This window comes from Myotis myotis, unplaced genomic scaffold, assembly GCF_014108235.1.
Source record: "Myotis myotis isolate mMyoMyo1 unplaced genomic scaffold, mMyoMyo1.p scaffold_m19_p_15, whole genome shotgun sequence".
In the NCBI taxonomy this organism is placed as follows: Eukaryota; Metazoa; Chordata; class Mammalia; order Chiroptera; family Vespertilionidae; genus Myotis; species Myotis myotis.
Genome location: NW_023416319.1, coordinates 51,194,394 through 51,212,687, shown reverse-complemented (window position 1 = coordinate 51,212,687; position 18,294 = coordinate 51,194,394). Strand labels below are relative to the sequence as shown.

At 43.3% G+C, this 18,294-nt stretch overlaps 1 protein-coding gene across 1 annotated transcript in view; it reads right to left on the bottom strand.

Moving 5' to 3' along the window:
- Nucleotides 1-18,294, bottom strand: part of NRG3 (neuregulin 3) — a 576,649-nt gene that overhangs the window by 226,512 nt on the left and 331,843 nt on the right. Inside the window, exon 3 of the mRNA XM_036337388.1 lies at nucleotides 6,168-6,241. Coding sequence (XP_036193281.1) covers nucleotides 6,168-6,241 — 74 coding nt within the window. The remainder of the gene's footprint in view (nucleotides 1-6,167; nucleotides 6,242-18,294) is intronic.

The following is an 18,294-nucleotide window of genomic DNA, read 5'->3' as shown; positions in this document are numbered from 1 at the left end:
CCACATTGATTCTTCGAGGGTGCTCTCAAGTTTCCTTCTGCCTCAATCTGACACACATGACAAAGGAGCCCCACTCTGGCCTGGGCTGAATGGATTGGGCACTGGGAAAGTGATGATTCAGCAGGCTTCCTGGTACCAGAAGGAGACCCACTGTGCTCAGACCTGATGAGTCAGTTGTCCCTACAAGCCATCTGGAAGTGGCTGTGCTGACTGGTCCACTGCCTGGAGCTACAACCACATGCCATGGCAAACTGAATGTCTGGATTCACAAAGTGACTATTCCTGGGAAGGTGGGGCCCACAAGCCCAGTGTGGAGTGATGGAACGTCTAAACCCAGGTCATCTTTGTTGTTGCTTTCCGCTGATCCAAGTACATAGCAGGCTCCTATCATCTTACAGGGCACTCTCAGAGCAGAGCCTGCTTTCTAAGATCCAAAGAAACCAAAGTGTGAATGTAAGACAGTCCTGTTAAAGTAACCAGAGTCACTCATGCTAAGCCCCACATCAGCGACCAAACCTTACTTAAATGTCTATGCTCAGCAATCCCAGAAAAGAAAGGCCTAGGTCAACCCATTCGTGCTTGCCTGCTCAGAACAAGTAACCCCACCGGCCTCTAAGACTTCCCTTTGCTCCATATAAGGAAAGTCACCCTGTTTCAACCGATCAGCAAACACTGGGCATAACTTCCTTTCTCCTGCTCACGTTGGTCTATAAAAATCTCTCACCTTGCACAGCTCTTCAGAGCGCTTTCTCTCTGCCAGATGAGATGCTGCCTGGTTCATGAATTGCTGAATGAAAGTCGACTAGATCCGTAGATTGTGGACATTTTCCTTTTGACAGTTTATATAGACCAGAGTCAGAAGTTATCCTCCATCCTCCCATAGTGAAGACTAGATGACTCTGAGAGCTTAAGCTGTAAGCCCCATGTCAGGACTTGGGCATGCAGACTTGTCACCTACTGCTCACTGAAACAAGAATTTTTAGGGGTGAAAAGACAGGTTTAGGAAATTTTAGACATTTTAAAGAAGTTAAGGGGACCGTGGAGGAAGCACAGGGCTGCAGAGCAGCAGAAGGTGTATTTCCATAGAATAGGGGAGCTGAAAAGCTGCAACAGGTACATTTCCATAGAATGAGAGAGCTGGGAACAGCAAAAGATCTATATTTACAAAATGAAGAGAAGGAAGCCCTTCATCCAGAAGGAGAAGAAGAAATAAAACAATAAGGAAGGAGGGGACGGAGAAGCTCACATGTCCCGGGTGAGGTTCGACCTTAGAGCTCAGAACTTATCATAGAACCAGTCCAAGGGAATAGTGACCAATCAGAGGGGATCTCAAGGCACCAAGATCTGCAGCCTTTACAAGCCATGGAAACAGGGACTCGGTGGGATGCTTTCCCCCTCCCCACATGGGAGTCTGTACTTGTTCTTCAATAAATCTCTATTTTTGCTATACCACCTTCTGTCCATGGATTCATTCTTTGACTCTGATGGACAAAGAATCAAGGAACACCGCATGTTCCAGTCCCAAAATCACATATCACCACCATGGGGATCCTGGGTGCTGGGTGCTGATGTGGGGAGCAGGCACCATGAGGTCTGACATCTTCTTACTCAGCACGTTTCTTGGATTCTGCTCTGTATCCATGCTCTGGAGCTGCTCTCGCTTTGGCCAGTGATGGAATCAGGATCTTGATGATAACTGGGGTTGGCATGGTGCTCCTAAGAGGAGAGACCTGGAAAATATCTGCCTGAATCCTTGGCCAGCTCATGGTCCTAGAGTTCCATCTAGCTTTGCTCTGAGGCTAGGGAGGGAACCTGGCCTAGGTGGGTGTGTGCAGTAAGGATGAGGAAACAGGACAAGAGTCCACAGGTTGATCCTGTGCTTGCAGGGAAAGGAGACTGGTTCTGAAGTAATGTCATTAGAAATCGCCAAGAAGATCATGGGGCTGCCGGGAGGCTGACCTCTACTCTCCAGGACAGGGCTGGCAGCAGCAGGAAGCAGGGTGCAGAAAAGTGCCTTCAGCAATATCTACCCTGGCTGCTGCTGCTTCCTCCTCTGAAGGCCACATGCTCGTGGTCCTGGCCACAGTTTGCTCCTCTCACAGCCTTGCTCCGGAGCCCTGCCCGCTATCCACCTGTGATCGCGATGCACGCTGAATGCTGTGAGGGCTCCATTAACCTGGCAGTTATACGCCTTAGATATTTTTTAAAAAAACTAAGATCAAAGCACTTTTAAGTTTGATTCTCGTGTGTACATGTTTTCCTGAGTGGAATTAACTACAGGTTCTTAGGGGGGATGAAGGGGGCAGAGAGATAGGTTTTTGACATAGCAGGGCTGAGGACACAGCCTGGGGCCACAGTGAAGACACTGGTCAGAGCTGCCACTGGGCCTCTCAGTGCAAGGCCTGGTTCCGTCGCCCCAAATGCATATAATTAGAAGTTTTAGTATTAGTTTTAAATTAATTGGGAAGGATTCACATTTTGGATCAACTCTGCATTGCCTAAGGGAGAATCGAACACACACCCATGCTTCCAATCCTCTGTTAATTGGGATTTCCCTAAATACAGCACACAGTCAGCAGTGGGGAAGAAGCAAGAGAGAGAGAAAGGGTGTCGGGTGTCAGAGAGAGGGTGTCGGAGGGAAGCTGGTTTCCTGCGCCCAGTCATTCCAAAGATATCACAAGCAGCAAATTAAACGATCCTTCAGCAAGAATTTTGACAGGAAAATTTCATTAGGGATTTAAATCTCTATGGAAGCTCAAGTTGCTGCATTAAGATATGAAAATTGTGCAAATATTGTTCCTTAGACTGATGTTGCTGCAGGTCATTGAGTCTCAGTCAATGAAATTTAGAGTGATAAATGCCATATTGAAAACAACTAGAGGAAGGAGGGGGCGAGGGAAGGAAGAAAAGAGGCCTGCGTTGGGAGCTCAGGCCCTCGAGTTATTTGGATTGGAAGGTAGACTCCAGCATTAACCAGCTGTGTAACCTTGGGCAAGTCTGTTTAACATCTCTGAGGCCTAATTTCCTCATTTATAAAATGTGAACTATTGCCAGAAACTCTCTGCCAGACCATGATTGTGAGGGTTTTAATGAGATAATCCAGGTAAAGTTCTCTAGCACAGTGCCTGGCACTTGTAAATCCTAAACATACTAGTCCTATATAATAAAGATGTAATATGCAAATGGATGTTACACTGTGAAGCATGATGACTGACAGTGTAACGACCAGATCATGGATCAGCAGGAGGTTGGGGCAGCGAGCTACAAGCTGGCAGTGGAGAGCTACAGGAGGGGGCAGGGCAGCAAGCTATTAAAGGGGGAAGGGTAGCTACAGGAGGGCAGGGCAGAGGGTGGAGAGCTACTGGAGGGCAGCAGCAAGCTACTGGCGAGCTACTGGCACATGGATTTGTGCGCAGGGCTACTAGTATGACTATAATACAGAAAGTGGGCTAATGTTTATCTGGCACTGACTTCTTCACAGTCTCAGTGATATCAACCTACCAGTGCCATTATTACTATTTTTAATGTTTATTTATTGATTTTAGAGAGAAAGAGAGAGAGAGCAGCATTGATTTGGTGTTACCCTTATTTAGGCATTCATTGGCTGATTCTTGTATGTGTCCCTGACCAGGGATTGAATGGAAACCTTGGCAAATCGGGAAGACACTAGGACTAACTGAGCTACTTGGTCCAGCCAAGGGGGTCTTGGAGCCTGAATCCTGTTTGTACACCTTTGTACTAACAGAATCTGACTGATTAGATGGCTGTTGGTGGATGTTTAGAAAATATTTGTGAAATGAATTAATAATTGCATAAATAAATGGAAGATGCATGAATGAATGGAAGGTATAATGTTTTTCTCAATTAAACTGTGCCTCAAATATTCATCCACAGGTTTCTCAATGTTCGTTTGTTTATATTTTGTTTCAAGGCATTCTCACAGTTTTATTCCCATTATCATGTGCCATTTTATAGAAAACAGAAGAAAAGAGAAAAAAATTCCATATACTTACATAGTCCAAACACTTAAAGTCCCCCTTTTGCATTTTAGGGTATGTGTGTTTTCATCATTTTACCAAAGGATGTTCCTGCTGCAATCTTATATGAAAATAATTTCCATCTTGCTGTTTCACTTAGTAAGATTATTTCATATGCTATTATTTTAATGATAATTTAATAGAACATGATAGATGTGCCATATTATGTTTTACTTAAATATACTCTTGCTGATTTTTAGACAGTGCCCATTGTTTCACTATTATGAATATTGTTGCACTACTTATTTTCATGTATATATGACCTAGGTTTTCAGGGTCACTGTCTGTACTTGGATCGCTTTTCTTTGATGAGCATACAGTCTTTACAAGGGACCTCACCTTCAACCACTGTAGTGATGCACTATGATATCCAATTGGATGGCAAGAGTTTAATGATTGTTTAAAAGGGATTATGTTCACCATTTTATACTACATTCAAACCCTTTTCCAGAACACTGTACTTGATAGATATTCCACAGCTATATATGAAAAGAACAAGAAAAGGAAGAAGAGGAAGGGAAAAGGAAGAAAGGGAGAGATGGGGGAGAGAAGGAAGGTAGAGGGGAAAGCGAATAATGAAGAAAGAGAAGGAAGTAAAGGGAAAACAGAAGGGAAGGAAAAATGAGGGGAGAGAAAGAAGAAAGGGAAGAAAGCATAACAAAGAAGGGAACTGGGTAAATCAGAGAGAATGACAAAGAAAAGAAAGAAAAAGATAAAGAAAGAATCAGAAAGCTCATTCTTCTGTGTAAACTTGCTAATAATTCCAAATTCATGTCTCTATCCACAACCATACTTTCCAGGCATCAGCTTAGCATGTGACCAAATCACAGGAGAAAAAAAGATACAACATACTCTAGTATCTGCCCCTATCTGGGCAATTCCTAGACAGCAGGGCCTCGCATTTCACAGTCCATGGCTTGCTTTGTTGCTAGGTTTTAGGCAACCTTCTTCACCCCCACCCCCCAACTTTCTCAAGGAGAGCTAAATTAATGAAGAAGAATAGTAGATACTGTATGGTGACTTACCTTACCAAGGTAAAACACAGTCAAATTAAATTAAAGAAAAATTTCCCCTTTAAAAATTTTTACATTTTCTTGATGAAACACAGCTAGAAATTCAGGGGCAAAACGAAAATATGCATTTTGAAAAGATGTTAAAAGATGGTTAGACACATTCATTGTGCAGCAACATGCACACTAGCAGATAGGGCGACCTCTGTCTGTTGTCAATACGCAATGCTTCGCTCAAGTTTATGTTATGCATGATTGGTAATCAGAAAACCGTAACATTGCCTTTACGATTGGAAATGCCTGTCATTATCTTCACTGAACTAAATTGCTGATTGAATAAAAGTTCTCTTGCCTTAGAAGTGACTCAGTTATAGCAGTCATTGCAACATCAGAAGATTATTTACACATAGAGTAAAAATTCCACATTTGGCTAGAATTGGGCATAATGGTACAGAACATTACTTTTAACTTCATGTAGGAAAATAAACCAATGGCTCGCAATATTTCTACTTTTAACTTCACATAGAAAAAGAAACTCATGACTAGACATATTTCTTAGTGGGAAATTGTCTTCATTCATTCATGAAAAAATATTAGTAGTAATCACTGATATGCAAATAGCGTTGCTAAAAATGGGGTTTCTCTGTTTGAAAACTTGTTATATAATTTGATATGCATATTTCCATATTTCAATAAGTCAGATAAAAGGTTAACAGATTTAATATTATCACAAATTACTAGCCAGAGTTCGGTACTTTAGCTTCTACAAATTCTTTTGGATAAATAATAAGTGCTTTTCCTTTTCTATATCCTTGCTTTCCTAATGGGGTGATAGTGGATGGCAGAAACTGAAAACCAAGGCAGCCAGCTTCCATGAAGTCCCCAGGGGCGGTTAGTTGGCAGTGGAGTTGAATGTAAAGACCAGGCCCCATCCAGAAGACGCGGACCTAGACCTGGTTAGTTCTGAGCAAGCTTTGAACATTAACCCTGTCATCAGCACCCACCCTGGCAGCTTGCAGCGTCACACGAATGCAACGCAGCCTTCAGCTGAGTTAGCAACCATTGCTCAGAGTCCGGGCTGCCTACATATTGTGTGAGAGAAGAAAAATGCTTGACCTACTTGGATCCGATAAGATGGAGTCAGTTTTCGGCAGAAATTGATCACAACGGACTCCTTGATAGCCTTCTTTGCACCTGAGAAAAGGGGATAAATAATAAACATATGCATGTGGCTGTGAAAGTTTCAAAATTTCAACAAGCAAAATAGCCACTAATTACATAAAATAGATAAATGTGAGAATAGAACATTCATGCTTTTGTATAATTTGATTTAGTATGTCTGTAACATCAACAGGCAGATTTTAGTCTATTTCTGTGCAAAAAACAAACAAAAATTCCCAGCGTGTCTTTGCTTTCATAATTTTATATATAATACCTACTGCACAAATTGAATACTTTTTAAGATGACCCTCATAGCAATCTCAGCAGTGGTAGCCCTCATGTCAGAGTACTGGACGCAGGCATGCTTTTCTCTATGCAACATACTGTCTCTAAGAGGCTGCGGTGCCCTTTCAGAAGCATCGCTTTCCAAGTGTCATTTTTCTAATAAAAAAACATTTTCTCATGTAATTTTCAATATTATCAATAGGTTTTGGCGACTGTTTAATTTTCTTGTGTTTTATTAGTTCCTTTGCGAATTTTTAACTTTTTTTTTAAGTTAGCTATGCTTCAAGTCCCTGTGGCCTGATTGGCCAGCGCAACATCTTTCACATCTGCCAAGATCTCTATGTGCAAGGTCTCTGTGAATTTTCCGTAAATGCCCATTTTTCTCTCCTCATTTTCTCTTTTGAGTTCAGCAAACTTGTGCAAAGTGCCTGCTTTCTGCCAGGCATTGCACAAGGCACCTTTCCTGAGATGGGCGGGATTTGGAGGGGAGGAATTTGCCTGCAAGCACCAGCAATGAGCATCCCTCTGCCCTGCTGGTCCTCGGTGAGTCTTCACACCACTCCCTCCAGCAGGGCTGCTGGCTGCCTTGGACAGCATCAGCTCATCAGCATCAGCTCATCAGCAGCAGGTCAAAGAACAAGTACAGTTCAGGTGGGCCCCAAACCCCTGCTTTGGAACAGTATCCATAGGCGGATGTGGCCTTTAGTAATGGACTTGAAACTTAACCTGTCATGCCCCAGGTAAGCAGGGAGTCACCCATTGTTGCTGATGAATGAATGTCTCCTATAGACAGAGGAGGAAATTGTGCTGTGGGCATAAAAATCAGACTTACCAGAACAATCCTCTGCTTGTTAGAAATCTATTGAATAGATTTGACAAAAGAATGGAAAGGGACCGACCATTCTGTCTCAGGTGGGACTGTGAATTCTTTCTCTAGAATATGCTTCGTTTTCGTTGTAATAAACTATTAGATGAAATCTATTGCAACTGCAGCAGCAACACTGAAAGGCACCTGGTCATTTTTCTACCTCTCACAGTGGGTCACATCAGAATTCAGGTGATGGGCAGGCTCTCTTTAGCACCCTTTTAAGCCTGGTGCCCAGAGTGTAGTTGGCTGTTTTCCTTGTACACTGAGAACAAAGACTTCTGATATAAGAACACCCTTGACACTCAATAGGCTATTGAAAAAAAGTTGCTTAAGCAGCCACATATTTTCATAACCTCTTTAAAAATTCATTCATTGCCCTTGAAATAAAGTAGGCGTGTCACTGGGTTTGCAATGGTAAAAAGTCAGAAAATACTTAGGACTGGAGCAATTTCTGATGAAAAAATAAATACATTTCTGTTCTCTGGAAGCTGGCCTATTGTTGTTAGTTCATCTTTATTCAGAAGTACCGGGACCATGGTGTTTTAATTTTCATTTTCCCATGAGTTACGTTTGGGTGTGTGCTACAGCATGCATTAACTTTTTGAAGAATTTTATTTCCAACAAATGAGGAAGATGTTCAGCACTTTAGTCGTTATAAATTCATTTAATGTGAAACCGTATCCTAGAAAGATAGGTGCTTTCAGAGGAAGTGTTTTTTGTGTGTGTTTTGCTTTGCTTTTTAAGGCTTCTTTGTAACTTATGAGACATTATTCTATTTGTGTGAAAAAGGAAATAAGAACAGATATTTGAAATTGTTCAAGTCTTAAACAAATTTTCCATGAGTTTGATCCACTCTGAAGTGTTCAGGCCTTGGGGGTATCAGGACCACTGCACAGTGAGCGCCCCATCCTGCCTCATGCCCCTGAGCTGTAGATGACAGAGTGTGATGTGTGATGGTGTCAGAGCAGCCAGGCCCAAGCTGGGAGACCCACCAGGCTGAGCGCCCAGACGTGCCAGCCCTAAACATTTGTTACGGAGGCAGTTTCCCTGCTAATCGGTGCTGGGTTTCAGAAATTTCATTTTTAAAATTTCCATTCAATAATCACACATAGCCCGTCTAGTGTGGTTCAGTGGTTGAGAATCAACCTATGAACCAGGAGGACACGGTTTGATTCCTTGTCAGGGAACATGCCTGGGGTTGCAGGCTCGATCCCCAGTAGGGGGCATGCAGGAGGCAGCCGATTGATGACTCTCTCATCCTTCATGTTTCTATCTCTCTCCCCCTCTCCCTTCCTTTCTCTGAAATCAATAAAAAAAACCAACATTTAATATATATATAATTAAAAATCACACATATGTCAACTTAATAAGTTCAGCCCATCCAAATACAAAGACAGAATGTGGCAAGCAGGTAATGCCAATGAAGTGGACTAAATTCATGACAATATTAAAAATGTAAAGCAGGGGTCCTCAAACTTTTTAAACAGGGGGCCAGTTCACTGTCCCTCAGACCGTTGGAGGGCCGGACTATAGTTTTTTAAAAAAACTATGAACAAATTCCTATGCACACTGCACATATCTTATTTTGAAGTTAAAAAACAAAACGGGAGCAAATACAATATTTGTATTTGCATGTGGCCTGCGGGCCGTAGTTGAGGACCCCTGAGTAAAGCAAAGGAAAAAAGTCTTGAGATGCACTTCTACTTCAGACTGAGTTTGGCGGAACTTCTGACAGTGTGATAAGCAGCACATCCTTTGAGAAATATCATTGCAAGTTGCTTTTGGTTTTGGTAGATGTTCTGGGAAGTTTGAGAATACTTTTTATAAAGAGTTTTGTTTTTTTAAAGAGATAGGTATAAGAACAAGATAAATCCATATAGTAAAAAAAATGGTTTTTGTTTGTTCATCTTAATAAAGCATGACCTAATTTAATAAAATTATAAAAGTATATGTGCAATCTTTAATGATCAATACATGCTTTGTTAATAAAAGCACAGATTTGATCTTAACCAGGTCAATATTCTATTATATTTTTTTACTCTGCATTGCTTTAAAACTGCCCTTAATTGCTCCCCATTCTCTGAATTTCTTTATCCCTGAGGAGCCTTGCACACAGATATTTTATTCAAAATTGCAGTGTTCCCTATGGTTTTTTATGGGTAAGCTTACATTCTACAACTAAATAGCCAAAGAGCAGAGAACGAGCTTAAGATAGGAAATATTATTGGCAGTGAAACAACTACTAAGCAAACATAGTCTGCAAGAACTAAGAGCTTTTACTTTGCAAAAAATATCACTCTTAAATTCTCTGTTTATCAACGCTGAGATGAAGGACTTGTCACTTTGGAAAATAGTTAAGTCCTTGGTAATGTTGCTTGTTTAGTTTATTTCTAAATGTAAAAGACAGTGGAGAAGAGCATAGTTGGGGAGACGATGTCCAAATCAGGGTAGGACAGGTGAGGGGGTGAAGAGGGAACTCTGGTGGAGGAACCCTGAACACGAGAGATTGGGTGCTGCAATGAAGTCAGGGGAAGAGCCGGAGACTCTGAGCTCCACATAAGTATCAGCAAAGTACCCTCTCTGGCTGGTGAGCCACAGGGTCAAATAAAAAAACAGTATTCTCCCTTTCTACAGGGGTAAGCTGTGTAGTTTCAAATACAGACACCACTTTTTCTACTCCGTACAACCTTCTAACTTGGTCCTCAGTCCCATCCTACTTGTTCAGCTGAACCTAAAATAGCAAGCCACCCTTTAATTCCTTTTTCCTCCTCTATATTGTCTCTAAGGAAAAGCTTAGCTTTAGTGAAAGGTTTTAAAGGGCAACCCTTGGGCCACAGTGAAGAAGAGAATAATACTGACAAAGATGGGAAAATACAAAATGCATAGTTGTTGGTTGTAACTCAGTACTTGTTTTGTCAGTGTGGTAAAGCAGAAGCGGTCACCAGGTCACCAGGCTGGATGTGGAGGATGCCAGGAGAAGACTTTGAAACAGCGAGATCATTTGCTGCTGTTTCCATAGAAACCCACATCCCTTGGCCAGCTAGCGGCGATGACCATGGCCATTAGCCCGCAAGCTAACTTCACACCATTCCCATCTCTTCTTTTACAATATGTATCTGTTGGATTATGTCTTGGAGCCCATTTTCTGAATAACAAGTAAATTAGAGCTAATAATATTAGTAATTTGACTGAAAATTGAAGAACTCTCACTTGTAACCAACAGCCTCCCTACCTGTCCAGATTATTACTCAATTTATCCCTCTTCCTTCTATTAGGAAAACCAAACCAAATCAAACCAAACCAAAACCACACGAACACCGTTCCACTGAGGAAACTGTACTATCCTCTTAGTCCTCACCTATTGCTTTCCTGGTCACTTACTCACTAAAGGGAGGCATTATCATTGCTTCACTTCCTCTTCTCCATTCCTTCTCTGTCTTCATTGTCAGAGTCTTGATTACCCACGTGGATGGCCCAGCCAACACCTGGTCTCTTAGCATGACTTCCTCATCTATATCATGGGTAACAGTGCTGAGTGCATAGTCTTGCTTCTGTGCTTAGTATTTGCATGGTGTACTTTAGGCAACTCACTTAATACCCCTATTTCCCAGTATCAACCAAATAAAACGAAAATGATACCAAGAAGAAAAAAATGAGCAATCACACATGCATTTTGGCCATTTTTATACCTAGAGGTCTTCATATCTGCAAATTATTTTACATAATTTACAGGGAGAAGTGTATGACGGACAGAAAAATTGACAAATGTTTGCTTTGATCCCTGTGTAGTGCCTGGTCTCTGCATATACTTTGGAGAAAGTATACATGTTTCCTTCTTGGAAAGTGGATTTTAGACACAAAATTTAAACTAGCCGGAATCAATTAACTTCAGAAGAGAGATAGTGGCAATGGTACAGGGAAGTAGACATGTAGACATTTTGTCAGTGATATACACGTCTGCCAATTTTAAGGGGCCTATTAAACGCTGATTTGAAAAGCGAATAATCCCTCCCGGTATTTTTCTCTGTGCCCTGCCAGTTCTCCTCGGCATCAGTGTCAGGCCTTGGTTGGAAAAAATGGAAAGATCATCAGGCATTTAAACCTTCCATTCCAGAGGCAGGGTGGTTTGGGACACTGCCTGGTTTTAAATCCTGGAGCAGCTATTTACCAGCTGCCTAGCCCTCCTGTGCCTACTTTCCTTCATCTGTAAAATGGAGATGATAATGGTAGCTCCCTTCTAGAATTATTAGTATTATCAGGGGGAAAATGGCATACCTGTGGGTCATGGTAAGCACTCAACAAATGTTAGTTTTTCATATTCTTTGAATTTGGAATCGTCATCCCAGCTTTTCCAGCGAGGAAACGGAGGTTCAGAAACATCAAGTGCCTTATCCTAAAATTACATAGCTGGTGTTTGCACTAATGCAAACTCGACTGGGGGTGACTTTCAAGTCCTTGCTTGATGTGTGGCACTTTCTGACATTCTGCATGGAAATTCAGTAGTCACATAAATTCATCATACACCTTTCCCAAGATTAGTACTTGAAAATATGGCCCACATATTATGAAGCAAAGCCATGATTTATGGTAAGAATTAAAGACCTGGATATGTAAGTTATTATCCAATCTCAAAATGTTCTTAAGCAAACCATGTCAGAGAGAGTAATCATTCATTTAAAGGCAAATGTGTTCAGCTTCATGTTAATCATAAAGGTAATCACCAACTATGGATGGGAAGCCTCTTAAGGCATATTAGTATTGAAGAATGAAAATGACACTTCCAGACTTCAGGCTGTCCTCAGTTAAACACACACACACACACACACACACACACACACACACACACACACACCAAACAAAAATACAGAGAATGGCATTTTAGCAAGGCCAATGAATTGCCCAGCCTTGAAGAGATGGGGAGTACAGAAGCCAGAATCCCAATGCACGTCTCCATCTAAATGACAATGTGTGCCTGGCGGACTAGAAACATTCCTAGCTAAGGATCTGCAGCCTAGAGTTGCTGGTTAAAGGTTCTGGATGGGTTAGAACAGATTCCCTTCCCTGCCACTCACTGTTGAAGCGGAGATCCAGGTTTGGCTGCAGAGAATTTGTGACACTGATTAACGAATAAGCTGTCTTTAACTGAATTTAGAATGTAACTAAGTGTTCTTATGTAAAAGTAACATTAATTAAAACAGCAAGATGTTTAAGTTAACCAACTGGAATTTGAATTACCTATAGATTGGTTGTAGGTACAGCATTTCCCCTTTCAACTATAAATGGAAGAATTTGGAATTGGATTAATTTTAAATTGCAGAGTAACAGCTACCTTCATACTCAGGAAGGTTCTCCAATGTGTTACTAATGGCTTTCAAATATATGGGTGGCCAAAAATGTATACACACTTAAAATAATTATTAATTCCAGTGGGTTAAATCTGAAAAGAAAGAAACATCTATTGAGGTATCAGGAAAAAAAGTGTGTATATATTTTTTGAGACACCCTGCATCACAAATTCCTTGACAGAGGCAACTGTTGCTTATTATGTCACTCATCTTACAACTCTGATGTTCCTTGCTAACAGAGTTGTGTCTGCAAAAAATTAGGGATTTGTTTTTTACAATTTCCCTTGGGCAAAGTTTGAATTCAAAGTAGATGGAGGTCATTTGTTGCATCCTAAGACTGCTATGATTTCAGAAGCAAACTTGAAAGCATCTGCTCAAATCCAGGAGGTATGCTACACGGTGATAATATTTGAGCCCTAAAGACAGAAAGGAAGAGAATGACTGCAAACCTGAGAAGTTAAAAAATATGACAAATGCATGTTTACTCAATCACCGGTTCTTTTCAACCATGTGTAGAGTATCAGGGACTCATATCCAATAGCCACCCACATAATTTGGTCATTTTTTTTTTTTATTACCAGAGAGACAACAACTCATTCACATCAAGTCATTTTACTCTCCTACGTGGCACATTCACTTTTGGAGAACCAATGGCTGGGGAGCTCTCATGTCAGTATGAATAAATGGTTTTCTTTTTATAGACATTTAGCCCCTATTTGGTCAAGAGTTATGCCTCAGCTTTACCATCTCATTAACAAATTTAACACACATCACATGGCTTGAAGGTACTATACAGCTTAGCGTGCATAGCAGTATTATCCACAGCAGCCATGTGGGCCAACAGAGCCATTCTATCTAATTTAGCTTTGATTTGATTTGATTTAAAAGTAAAAAGAAAAATCTCTTTTTAGCCTAAGAAGATAAATAAAGGAATAATCCATCGGCCCTCTTGCACAAAGACTTCATAATTTCAATATTACAAGAAGTAGTAAAATAGTAATTGCCCTAACAAGAACAAGAGGATTCACATTTATGGAGAAAATCCTACGCTTACTAATTCTGATTCTGAAAAAATGTGAGAGTCTAGTTTTTAAGGGAGATAGCCTGTTAAATATAGGTAGAGAAGGCATGTCCTTTGGATGCAAGATGACCCCCACTTCTCCCACTTAGAAGCGTGACAGAAGTCTGTGACTGCCCTCTCACAGCTGGTCATCTCTGAGTGGAATTGCCAAGTCTTGATTTAGTGCATGCTCTGTGTACATGCGGGGCACACACACACATTCCCCCTATTCCTTGTAAGTATGCCTGATAATCAGAACATTTAGGCAGGTAATTTAGGTTCCAACATTAAAGTCAGAGTACAGTCAGGATCTCTTTCCCCACTTTCCTAGTTAATGAAAAATTTTCATTCATACCACTGTAATTAACCTGGTTATTAATTAACTAACAGGAAAGGAGCAAAGGGAAGGCCAAATGATATAGGCATGCCATTTGTACCAGAAAACTACAGTCTAATATTTTCTAAGTCTTTCCCCCACAGATCCTGGGTGAAGGGAATGGACAAAGAGAGAACAGACGCATGCCCAGTAGTCTGGGTGACACAGAGAGGGTGCTTTCTTGTTGGGCACACCTGTGAGCAGGTCATTGGCCGGGATGGATGTGCCAAACTGAGATAAATAAGCTCCTGAATGAAGGACTTCCCTTCCTTCCCTCCTGCTGCTCATGCTGGAATCCTGGCTTGCTGGCTATCATGCTCTGCACTCACCCAAATAGCCCACAGCCATGCGGGCTCCACACACAATGCACTGATGGACTGGAACTAGCCTGGTTCTCTGCAGAACTCACCCCACCACAGAACAGAAACGCTGGAGACTGGCTTTGCTTTTAGCTCTACCGGACCCCCAGCTGCACCTTTTCCAGGACTGGCTGAAGGGAAATAGGACTTTTAAAGCCAACAGATATATCTCCACACAAATAAAAATCACTCATTCTCCCACGCTAGTCTTAGGACATTCTTTTTCTAAAGATATCATAAGAACCTGACCTGCAGCACCCAGTGGAGAAAGAACCCCCCACTTCCACCCGTGGGCACCCCACTTCCACCGATAACACCATGGCTGCCTTTGATATTTCCCAGTCAACAGCAGAGCAAGATTTTTTTTGTCTTTACATCCACTCCCTATGACTCCTCTATGTTATTTTCACTTAAGATGCTACAAAGATTCAGACACTAGCCAATCACAGACTTTCTCTGATGCTTAGGCTACAACCATATTCAGATTCCTTCACTTGTCTCTACTTGTTATAGTAAGAAGAACAATTGATTACCATGTCCAGACTAGTCAGTGGAATTTACTCTTTATTCTTTAGGTCTGGCAATCATACCTACACAGGAGTAAAAGGAAATGACCATCCTTGTCAGTTTGAACTTCACAAGAAATACAAAACTGAGCCAGGGTAAAATATTCTAAACTTACCAAATTAGTGCATGGGTGGTCATAACAAAGTATGATAGACTGGTTGGCTTAGTATAATAATCTGATTATCCTATCTAATAAAAGAGAAACATGGTAATTGGAGTATGACCGCTACCCTTCCCATTGGCTAATCAGGGCGATATGCAAATTAACTGCCAGCCAAGATGGCGGCCGGCAGCCAGGCAGCTTGAAAGTAACATGAGGCTTGCTTGCTGCAGTGATGGAGGACTCCAACGTTCCCCGCCTGCCGCTGCAGGCCTCTGAGCTGCAACTCTAAGCAACTATGTAACAAATATAGAAGCTAAACAAAACCCCAGAAACCTGCTTTAGTCCACTGGGGTTCAGCCAGCAGGATCGCAACATTGTAAGCAAAGGCCAGAAACCTACTTTCAGCATCGGAGGCTTAAGAGCTGAAGCCAAGCCTCAAAGCTAAAGCTGGTCCAGAATAAAAAGGAAAAAAAAAAAAGGAGCGGTTGGGAGCTTCAGTCACCACCAGTCGGAAAACAGCCCTCAGCCCCTCACCCAGACTGGCCAGGGACCCCAATGGGGACCCTCCCCCTGAAGGGTGTGTGACCAGCTGCAAACAACCATCATCCCCTCACCCGGGCTGGCCAGGCACCCCAGTGGGGACCCCCACCCTGAAGGGTGTGTGACCAGCTGCAAACAGCCATCATCCCCTCACCCAGGCTGGCCAGGCACCCCAGGGGGAACCCCACCCTGATCCAGGATACCCTTCAGGGCAAACCAGCCGGCCCCTACCCGTGCACCAGACCTCTACCCTATATAGTAAAAGGGTAATATGCCTCCCAGCACCAGGATCAGCGGAGCTGCAAGGCCTCCCGGCACCAGGATCAGCGTGACAGGGGGCAGCGCCCAAACCCCCTGATCGCCCTGCGGCTCTGTGTGTGACAGGGGGCGGGGCCACAACCTCCCTATCCACCCTGCTCTGTTCTTGACAGGGGAAGGCGCCCCAACCCCCTGATCGCCCTGCAGCTCTGTGTGTGACAGGGTGCAGGGCCCCAACCCCCTGATCGGCCCTGCTCTGTGTGTGACAGGGTGCGGCGCCCCCACCTCCCCCCCCCCCCATGGGCCCTGCTCTGTGTGTGACAGGGTAGAGCCATAACCTCCCCATCGGCCCTGCCCTGAGTGTGAGAGTGGCGGCGCCCCAACCCCCTGATCGGCCCTGCTCTGTGCATGACAGGGTACAGAGCCCCAACCCCCCTGATGGGCCCTGCTCTGTGAGTGACAGGGAGCAGTGGCCCAACCCCCTGATTGGCCCTGCTCTGTGCGTGACAGGTGGTGGCGCCGCAACCTCCCCATCGACCCTGCCTTGAGTGTGACAGGGGGCGGTGCCCCAAACCCCCAATCGGCCCTACCCTGAGCGTGACTGAGGGTGGCATCACAACCTCTGGATCTCCCTGCTCTGTGCATGACAGGGGGCGGCGCCCCAACTCCCCAATCGGCCCTGCTCTGAGCCCGACCAGGGGCTGCACCTAGGGATTGGGCCTGCCCTCTGCCACCCGGGAGCAAGCCTAAGCCAGCAGGTTGTTATCTCCCGAGGGGTCCCAGACTAGGAGAGGGCACAGGCCGGGCTGAGGGACCCCTCTTCCCCCTCGAGTGCACAAATTTTTGTGCACCGGGCCTCTAGTTATTTAATAAGAAAGGAGTAAGGGGAAGACTAGATAATATAAGCATGCCATTTATACAGCTTTGCTAGTTTAACATTTTCCAAGCCTGTTCCCTGCTGATCAATGGCAGAAGGGACCAAAGACAGTTTTGACGCATGCCCAGTAAGGTCTGAGTGACTTGGGAATGTGTTTACCTGACTGTCAATCACACCTGGGAACAGGTAATTGGCCAGAATAGGTGTGGTCTCTGCAAGGGAGCAAAACCTAAATATTTAATCTTCTGAACAATATTTAAACTTTTAACTCTCACTGGCATGCCAGGCTCCTGGCTCTCCTGTTGCAGGGTGCACTCCCTGTGCCCATGTGGCTCACTGCCATTTGGGACCCACCCAATGGACGATAGACTTTAATTAAACTGATGCTGAGCTGGACCCTGCTGCAGCGTGGAATGGACACTGGACACTGGCCCTCCTTTTGGCTTTGCAGAACCCACAGCTGCCCCTCTTTGGGGGCTGGTCCAAGGGGCATGGGACTTTACAACCTGAGGAATATAACTCCACACGAACAAAACCATTACCACAGCTCATTCTCCCATGGGGACTTCTGCAAATGCTTATTTCAGCGGCATCCCAAGAACCTCATGCCCACTGATGACTGGAAATCAGGCCCACTAATTTCTCCACCAACAAAATGACCTCATTTAATCGTAATTAATTCCTAAAGATCCTGTCTCCAGATCACTTGGGGGTTCAGGCTTACGGATGTGGATGTACAGAGCAAGTCACCCCAGGATGTGCCTCTGTAGGACACAGGGTGTTTAGAACTAAAGGCAACTTCAGCCGCAGGCTCAAAAGAAACCTCTGTCCCCCACACTTAACTGCCTAAGAGAATTTGAAGTAGAGGCCTTGCCCAAAGCAATAACCTTTTCACCCTTTCACATGGCAGAGCGACTTTTATTCACTAAACACCTGCTCTTCTTAGCATCCAGCAAAAACCCTTTGAAGACTCTAAAGTGCTTTCCCTCACCCCTAGCTCAGGATGTCTTAAACACCTCAACCCCCTTCCTGTCTCTGAGCTTCCTGCATGTGGCAGTCTCTGACTATCATGTGTGGAGAGTTCCTATTCATATGTATGCATTAAATTTGGTTATTTAAAGAAATATATTTTGGTTATTTTCTCTTGTTGATCTGTCTCATGTATACACAATTATAGGATCACCAAGAATAATCTTGAGGGCAGAGGAAATTTTGTTCCTTCCCGACATGGGCAAATAAAGGGGGGGGGGGGGTTCTACAGAAAGTGACTTCACAGTGTGATCTGATCACAAATGTCTAATTTGGCAGGTCATGGTGAGTACTCACACTCCAGGCATCTAACCTTTTAAAGGAGAAGTTTAGCCTTGCATTAAGCAAGCCATGCCCATTTTCTTTTGGACATATAGGATAACAGAACTTTGAACTGCCTGTTTTCAGACCCCTCCAGA